General features: G+C 37.0%; 1 protein-coding gene across 3 annotated transcripts; it reads right to left on the reverse strand.

The window, feature by feature from the left end:
* Positions 1–607: 607 nt before the first annotated feature.
* LOC133859810 (WAT1-related protein At5g40230-like) lies at positions 608–7298 on the reverse strand. 3 transcript variants are annotated; one of them, XM_062295348.1, is made up of 8 exons: positions 7030–7298; positions 6846–6908; positions 6650–6763; positions 2474–2714; positions 2215–2373; positions 1992–2140; positions 1659–1816; positions 608–1137 (listed from the first exon to the last, which is right to left on the reverse strand). In XM_062295348.1, the coding sequence occupies exons 1-8, from the start codon at positions 7218–7220 to the stop codon at positions 1124–1126; spliced, it is 1089 nt and encodes a 362-aa protein (XP_062151332.1). In that variant the 5' UTR covers positions 7221–7298; the 3' UTR covers positions 608–1123. The 3 variants fall into 3 exon arrangements, with proteins under 3 accessions (XP_062151332.1, XP_062151333.1, XP_062151331.1); XM_062295349.1 differs by having other exon boundaries at positions 608–1123; positions 6846–6911; XM_062295347.1 differs by having other exon boundaries at positions 6846–6911.
* Between the last annotated feature and the right edge of the window lie 2171 nt (positions 7299–9469).

Raw genomic sequence — 9469 nt, forward strand, 5'->3', positions numbered from 1 at the left:
GGAGGAGGGATGATCCGGTGTTTTGCCAACATTTACCTTTTTTGTGTTTTTTTTGTTTCATGTTGATATGTCAACCTATTATTGGTGGGCAAAAATGCCTTGATTTTTGCCACCACCGAATAGAAGATATTCTCTAACCATTAACTTATTTGGAATTTGATTGCTTGAACAATTTTTTCTTTTAAATTGAGTTTGATGGACAACCTCGTGTCTTCATCTATTAAATTGACATACATTTCTTCCAATCAAGCTTATTAAATGTAAAAATCATGTCTGCTCTAATAACAGATGTTACATGCTCTATTAATGTAATGTTTCACATCGCTTGAATATGAAAATGGTATGTACTTATATATATATTTGCACCATTCTTGACTTAACACATTTTAAAGCCGTGATGACCATGAAAAACTCTGCAGTTAAGCGTACTTCTGCGAGAGTAATACTGAGATGGGTGATTTCCTGAAAAATCTAGTTCAAAAAAGTAAAAAATGAACAATATTGTATTGTTTTGAGGTAAGTTGTTACGGTTAATCCTATTAAAAGTAATTTTAATTACCTGCTCTAAAGAGGTATTAGTTTAATAGATTAAATTAAAAAAACCCAACCCAATTTATTGAAAAGCTTACCCTTGACATTTCTACTTTGAAAAACGTTGAACTTTGAACTGTGGAGCCATCAGCCAAAATTTTTAGTCCTGGGGGTGGGACCGTGGGGGACAAGAAACTCTTGACAAAAAATTAAAGGATTGCTGGCAAATAATTTAAGGAGAGAGAGAGAGAACTTGAGTTCCTTTCATCGCTTTGCAAAACAGTGGTCTTACAAAGAAAGGCTGCCAAAGAACCAACTCCTTGTATTCTTAAAACTCACTGCATCATTCTGCAATTTCTGATAATCTTACGCCACGAATAAAGATTATAGTGGAGAAAATTAACTGGGATATTCATCTCATAACTGCTGAATCTATTTCCCCTCTCAGCCTTTCCATATTCGTAAGTGACAAAGGCAAATGCTTTTCATATGACAGTAGAAGCTTTAACTCGGGATAGAGATGTTCTTGCTCCATAGGAGTATGGAACTTCATAAGAAATTGGTGATTTGCTGGCACATTTCCTTCATCAACCTACATGCTTAGATCTATCATAAATAATTGTAGATAAAATATCAGAATCTCAACCTTTAGGTCCGCAAGCAGGGAGGCAATAATCAATAACCATTTATGCTCTGTGGTAAGTTGGATTAAAGCAATTTTTGTTCAAATCTAGAAATCTTTCAGGTGCTGGTATAACCCCTGGCAAGAACTTCAAGTCAGGTCAGCAAGTGATGATGACAAGGGAACGAAGGCACTCTTTGCTTTGTTTAGTGCCATTCCTTGTCCAAGTTGGCCACTAAATATATCCTAAAATATTGGCTCAATAAATGCTTATTTGGCTCATACTTATTAATTTTATGCTTTCAGAAGACAGCAAAAGAATGATTGATTGTTGGCAAGCCTTGGCCATAGACACACAGATATCTAACAAAAATGTGTGCCTTGCTCTGAACTTATGCTTTGTTCTATAGTTAAAATTACCCTAGAGGTATCATTAGAATTGCAAGTTGGTGCCGCACAATGTTTCATCAGCTAGCATTCATATCCATACATCTATTCTACATACCTTCAACTTTACATCTTTGCAACAAAGGGGTCTTATCATTTGATGAGGGTTCCAAGCTACCAAAGCCACAATCCTCACTCATTTCTTCTTCTTCATCTTTTGCTATTCCCCATATAGCAACATAAAACCCAACTGATATTATTACTGCTCCAACAACACTGCAAAATCAGGAAGAAAAAGAAGAAGCAGGTGAACTACGAAGAGATATCCACAAGTTATAGCAAATAGCAGTTGCTTCTTTGAATTGATTGAAATGCTCAACTCTCAAGAATGAGAGAGAGAGAGAGAGAGAGAGAGAGAGAGAGAGAGAGAGAGAGAGAGAGAATACTATACCCCCCAAGATATAGAGCATCACCAAGGAAAATGACACCCATAGCAGCTGCTATAGCAATTGACAATGGCCTGAAGATTGATATATACACAGGCCCCTTCAAATGCAGGCCCCACGTGTGGGCAACAGTGCCAAAAGATGAAGCAAATCCCTGCCCAGAGAGAATTTGTCCGGTAAGACATTACCAATAGCCTGCCTTGTCACGGTAGTCCATTAGTTTCTTACCGAGTATACAATGGCAACTAATGCTATATCAGGCTTTAGTCTCCAAGCGTTCAAGTCTGTTTCTGCAATTAAACATAGTGGTGCAGATATAACAGTCCCACACAAAATGTACAAGAAGACCACAATTATCTCCGATGGATATATTTTCATAACTTGAGCCTGTGAAATGCCACAAAATTCAAAATTAGAGCTTTGAATTCTTTATAGTACCATGTTTCACATATCAAGTAAGTACTTGAAATGAGAATTCACCAAGTACCTGAACAATGTACCACATTGCAAATAGAAGGTTCTCAACAGCAAGTAGAAGGCCACCTATGACCCTATTCGTTTGTGATGAGCCCAGAGGAAAATGATGTGAAAGGGATAGTGTTTGAGATGAGGTCGATATGATTTTAGGGCCCTCATAGAGAACAATTACCAGTGCACCTGATATTGACACTATGGTGCCCATGATTTTAGCCTGAGTACTTGAGCTTCTCAAAGCTAGATTTTCCATCCTTTTTGAAGCAGCCATATATATAAGGTTAAAAGGAGAGAAAATAGAAAGTTATGAAGACAGTAACCAATAGAAAACGTATTTGGCAAACTTGGTGATTAAAGAAATGACTACATGGACTGACAGTTTGAAATAATAATTGTGCAATGATCAACGGCAATCGAAAAACAAAAAATACATCTTATGCTCTGGTTTTGGTCTCTGATTATCTGTCAAAATTGACTACATGGACTTATAGATTGTCCAAAATCGAATAATGAAAAATTACGTGCCTTTCCCTGGATGTCAAGTTGAAATAAAAGCTGACAAGTGTCTGTTTGAAATCCTATTCTAAATTGTTAGGTCTTATATTTGGGTTGTTATTTGTAGTGTATAAGTTAGGGTTGAGTTTGGTTCAAAAAATCCCGATTATGAAGACTCTTGCAACCCTTGCTCTTCGCTCAACTTAGGCTTGACTCCCACTGAAGCAAACAAGTGTGATGCACAAATTGAGAGTTCGCTTGAGCAAGTTTGCGGCAGATTGTTTCTTTTCGTGCACAATTTTCCATACTTGACCCATATTTTACCCTACCTATATAAGCCATGGCTTGCACAATTTTCTATGAGAGAGAGAGGTGGTTATTCTTTAACCATGGAGAAAATTATAAACTCCCGAAGCCTAAACTGATATACAAAACCTCTCCCTGTCAGTTTCAAACCATAGAAAACTTTTAGCCTCCACCAATTTGGTAGATTACCTTGCCCCTTTAGTGATTAACTTTAATGATTTTCTAGTACTGTTTTCTTCTTCTTCTTAGTTGCCGTTCTTGTATACTACCTGTGTACTTGATCGCTTTTTGTGCTTTTAATGAAATTTATCTTACTTATCAACAAAAAAATTTGGTAGATTACTACCAAAGTTCTGAGTTGCAGTGAGCTTATTCGTGGAGAAAATTCTATAGAAGAATGCCAGAGTTCTGGAGTTGTGGTGGGAGACAAACATGTCGTTTATTAGGTTAGCAAACCTATGTCTAGAATACAAAGGTTTTATAAGTATAGACCGATTGCAACAATTAATTCTTCTATAGTGGAAATTTCCTGGGATTGGTTGTCCTTGGAGTGGATTTTCTTTTGAAAAGTCTCCACTTCGCTACCAAAATCCTTGTGTCAATTTTATTTTATTTATTTATTCTTTATAAGTAAACAGAGAAATTTTATAAAAAGCGTAGGCATCCCTGAGCATATAGGAAGTATACAAAAGGACACAAATAGAAAAAGCAAAGAAAACCAAGAAAACCAAGAAAAAACACCCACAAAGACCCAACCACAATAGAAACCCAAAACACCCCAGCAAAAACCAACCCACAAACCCTAAGCAACATTACATCACAGCAAGAGCCCTCTTGCTTTTGCCCCGGCTAGAACCAAGACTCCTAGCATCGAAATTGATATCAAACTCAAGGTTTTTTAGTACTCTTTTCCCTTTAATCTTAGGAGTGGAAACTGGGACCTCAAGACGCTGCCCCTCATCCACTTGAGCCATGATATCCAAAAAACCCTTCACGTTCCCCTTAAAAGGAAATCCCCACAGCTTGAAGGCCCCTCATCCCTTGTGTCATTTTTGTTTTATGCTTACTTGAATTGTGGTAATTATAACTGTCATAATTGATTTAAATTGTTATTCCTGCTTGCAAACACCTGTAACTTTGTTTGGTGTAAACAAAGTGGGGTTGGGGTACAATGTCTTTGTTATAGCTTTCAAACAAAGAGATATAAGTTAGAAAGTTGGGTCATTTAGGTAGAAATACTTGGCCCTTGCATGAAAGTTTGGGACTTTGGGAACTAGCTTTCGTTTTGACCCTAAATCAGTGCATAAACCCTTACCTCTCAACACATCTAGAACTTTCCAGGTTGTCTAACAAGGGGGATGCGAGAAATAGGATAAAAGTTGTGTTCTTGAGGGTGTTTAGGGTAAGTTCTGGCCTTGGTCATTTTCAAGCAAGAGTTCATGCTTTGGGGGCATCTTAGAAGTTTTGAAACCTCTTGGAGTCAAGGGGGAGTGGTAGATCAAAAGCTAGTTGGGTGAAAGTAGGAAAAACACATTTTGGGATTGAAACATTCGCACGGTGTCAAGCATCATTCCAACGGTGCAGACCGTTCGAATGATCCTCATGGAATGTTCAGACGTTTTCAAGGAAGAATGTGTAAATCAAGTTTTTAAGTGTAGATTAGGGTTTTTACTTAGAATTTTGGTTAATATTAGAGTGTAATGGAGAGTAAAGAGTTATAATCTTTGCAAGAAGCTTGTGTGTGGGGATTTAGCGTTCAAGGTAAGTAATCGCCCATAAGAACGCCAAAACAAATTATCATCAAGCATGAATATTTTCACCTATAAACTATGCATTTATTGTGTAACATGTTTCCCTTGATATTTACTGTGATACTTATGAAATAACCTATGTCTCATAACTAGAATTTATAAAATTGTGTGGTGTACCACCATTGGAAAGAGAAGTGAAAAGTCCGGAATATGAGCACACTAGTATACAGACTTGACCCTATAGCCCACATTAATTTTTAATGTTCTCTATCTTGGATCCGAAGGCTAAAGTGACTGGCGCAACCATATGTGGAAGGTGGTCATGCCTTGTGGCATCACTAGTTGTGTGGATCACCCGAAGTCAGATCCGATCGAACAACTAGTGGTAATTGGCTATTGTATCTCATCGGGGCACCACAACACAACTAACTCTACTATCTCCAAAAACTATAACAGCATTACAACTAGTCAACTAGCATAACTTCATAAACAAAGAGAGGGTGAGGTGTATACCTTCCTCGAGCTTCTCTCTGAGTACCTCCTTACTTTCTCATTAGAACCTCACTTCTACACCAAAATCACTAAGTTTCACCTTCTCACACGACCCTCAATTGTTTCAGAACGAAGGAAATGAAATATGTAGATTTTAACATTGTTTCAAACCTTTAAATAGGATGTTAGGTCAGTGTAGACGAATCTCGGTCGATCAAGCTTAAGGTTTGGTCAATCAGGTTATGCCACCAACTTGTTAACATGTGTTTGGTCAATCGAGGCTGGATCTCAGTCGACCGAGACATCATCACTCGCAATAAATGCGAGTCAAATCTAGGTCAAATAAGCCATTTCACATAACTCGGTCAATCGAGCCTCATCTGGGCCATTGATTTTCTTGCCAAAATCTGATTTTTGACATGTGTGCCCTAACTTGGTTGATCGAGCTTGTGCAGAAAATCCTAATCTCTGTGTTTTCGACTTCGTTTTTTGTACCGTTTTGTCCTATCTCTCCCGGACCCTTCCATACTTATCCCATCACAGCTTTCTGTGCATATTTTTATCCATTTTTCCTTAAGCTTTTAATATTTAATCATGTACGTTTTATTTTTGGGTGTTACAGGCACCCACATCGTGGAACACTGAACACCCACACGGAACTGACGCATGCACGCACACGGTTCACAAGGCCAAAATTTTTGAATCAAGAGCCAAAAAACTAATGCTGAGCAAAATAGCATAGAAGCAGCTTTGATGCCACATTAGTACTTAAAATAATATACCAGAATAACACAGTGGAAAATATAGACATTACCTTCAGCCATATTTGCTCAAGCAAATCAAAGAACTTCAGCAACAGAAACCTGACAAGAATTGTGTAAAGAGGTGTCTTCTAACCTATACCCAAGAATCTCAATTAAAATTTTATCTTAATTATTCCCACAAATATCTTTATTTAAAATAAATTACCGAACACTTCAATTTGTGTCTAATTAAACCGTATGTGCAATGAGGGTCACACTCTAATTAATTCAATTATTATGAGATTTCTAACAAGAGACACATTGCATAAAAGACGAGCAACAATAAAATAAACAGATGTAAAAACAGAACTCCAAGGAACATTTAGAGAGAATGAAGGAAACCTGAAAATGACGGCAAGTATGAAAATAAAAGCCGGTGTGAGGTTGCTCATGGCTGAAGCAAGAGTGGCCGAGCTGTATTCTATACCTCTGTAGCCACATATCTGACCTACAGACCTGCCCTCCCACAGATAATCAACATTGCTTCACCAAACCACAAAATATACTGGAATAGCTTGTTGGGTATTTATTTTCTTACCCAAGCACTCCGAGGAGAAAAATTCTGTAGAGGAGAGACAGCTTCAATGGAGGAAGCCCAGTCCTTCTGCAAAAAAAAAAAAAAAATGAAAAGATGTCAGACCAGACCATGTGCTTTTCATTGGGTTTATGAAGAATCGATCTTTATATAAAGAATGAATAGGGTTAACTGTTAAGAGACAGACCGGCTAAAGATGAAGGCCAAGGGGAGAAGAATAAGAGTGGACACGGCATAAGAGTAAGCATTGAAAACGTAGTTACTCATCCCTTTCAAAGTGGCTGCTTTGAACAAGATGTTTACGAGCACATTTGTGCACTCCACAGCAACCATGGCTGAAAATGGCAGAACATCCTTGTAGCAGTGGTTCCGTAACATCTCTCTCTCTCTCTCTCTCTCAATAGTTTCTAGTACACCTTTGCAGCTTCAGTAACTTGCTTCTTAGTTTATGTAATTAAAAACAGTCGCTCAATGGTTTTTTATAATATAAAAAATATCTCTGTAAGGCACGTCATTGTAGGACCAGACACTCCATTTCCTTCTTTTATTTTCGTTTAAAAAAAAAAAAAAAAGTAACTTAAAGAAGAAATGATTGTAGTATAATTTTAAAAGCATTCTTAATCAAATTTTTTCTAAATTTTAACTAAAAAAATTTATTTTTATTATTTTACCTATTACTTTTAACAAACTTCTTAAAAAAAATTTCAAATATTTATCTTAAGTCAAACCAAACACCCCCATTGTCTTTTTAATTTTGATAAAAGAAAGGACTCAAATTGACTGGACTTGGGTTAATTTGGCAAACCACTCAAATTCTCTCTTTATTTTTTTTTACTTCTCCAAAAAAAAAACATTCTAATTTTTTTACACTTTTTATATCACATCAATCATTTTTTATTATTATTCAAATAAAAAAACTCACTACAAAATAAAATTTTTTCACTTTTCTATAAAACATTCTCAAATTTTATATCACATCAATCACTTCTTACTACACAACACACAAATATTCTACAATACAATTACTTACCAAACAAGCCCCAGTATTTTTCTGTGGTCTTCCACATTTCCACTGCCCACGGCGTGTGCTTCGGGGAGGGATCCTCTCTCTTCCCCTCTCCCACCACAAGATCAGCTTGCCTCCTCAACCTCTGGTCTCTGCTCTTGGCCATTATCCTGTTCCCATCTGGTGGGTTCCCCACGGCCACAAGCAAGCCATGGAGAACAGATCTTTGTTTTTTCAACCCATATCTGTCTTCCACCGCCAGCCTCTTCCTCCAACGCGCCACCACCCAGACATCTCTGACCTCACCGTTGCTCCGCACTTTCCTCTCTACCCGCACGTGGAGCTCACGCGCCACCTCATTGCCACTCCTCTTTGCTGAAGCTACTTTTTTTCTTTATTTTTTATTTCTATATTGTTTGTCATAGTCTCCTTGTTTCTTGATGGTTTAATTTCTCTTGCTGGGGAGACTTTTTCAACCGAGGTTTGAACCTCCTCTTCTTCGACGGATCTTGGTTGGAAGTTAGCAGTGCTCCTCCTTTAACGACATCCAGTTGGTTGCTGTCACAGTAGCTTTCAGGCTCGGCCTCTCTCAGACACTGCTTTGTGGGCTTGTTTCTTAGCACGAGAGGACTGTCCACTTTTTGCCCGTTTCTTTTTTGTTTTTATTTGCATCACGGTATTTTCGTTTGAGTCTGTTATTGGGGTCCACCTCGTTTTGCCTTTTTCTTTTCTTTTTTTTCTTTTTTTTTTTAACCCTTTTTTTTTCATTCGCTTTTTAAAAAAAACAAATAATGGTAAGAGCATTCCTACTAATTTCCTGAAAAGCTAGTTTATTGAGTCAATTTAAAGAAAACATTAAAAAATCACTCTTAACAGTCTCATCATTTTAACCAAAAAAATTTAAAAAGTAAAAATATTCACCAATTATGATAAGCAGTATTCACGGGCTAACTCACCCCCAATTTTATTTTTCATTTTTCACTCACAGATCGCAGCACACTTTTTTCCTTTAAAAAAAAAAAAATCACATCATACTTTTTTCTTAAAAAAAAAAAAAAAAGGTCACCACCTTTCCGGACCTTGCAAAACCTTCTTTCTTTCCCTTCGTATTTCTCCATTTCCTTAATCTTCGCCTCATCTCCCTCTTCCACGAAGCGAGACAAAGACTTCCTCTCTTTGTCCATTTAGCTCCTCTTGCAATTTTAATAGCAGTTTGGTTTTTCGATTGGGTTAAGATCTTTGATCCTAATCTCTAATCTAATACAAATCTAGGGTTTTCGGTTCTGATTTCCTCAATGAATTTAGATTTTCTATGACATTCACCATCCTCATGCGTCGAATTCATTTGGTCCACTCGTTCTCGATTGTATTTCTATACTGGTTCTACGTTTTCTCATGAATTATTTCCAGATCTAATTAAAAATTTCTATTCCTATTGCTTATTCCTCAAATTTTTAGTAGATTAATAGTTAAAATAATGAGATTGCTAGTAAAATTTTAAAAATGCAGCTCATCAGAATAGAGAAAAGTGATTTTTAACTATTTCGGTGAGTAAAATTTGGTGAGGCTGCATTCTAACTACCAAGAACAGGTTGGTCACCGGTCGGCCTCATTTTAGTTA

This window comes from Alnus glutinosa, chromosome 2 (assembly GCF_958979055.1).
Source record: "Alnus glutinosa chromosome 2, dhAlnGlut1.1, whole genome shotgun sequence".
Taxonomy (NCBI): Eukaryota; Viridiplantae; Streptophyta; class Magnoliopsida; order Fagales; family Betulaceae; genus Alnus; species Alnus glutinosa.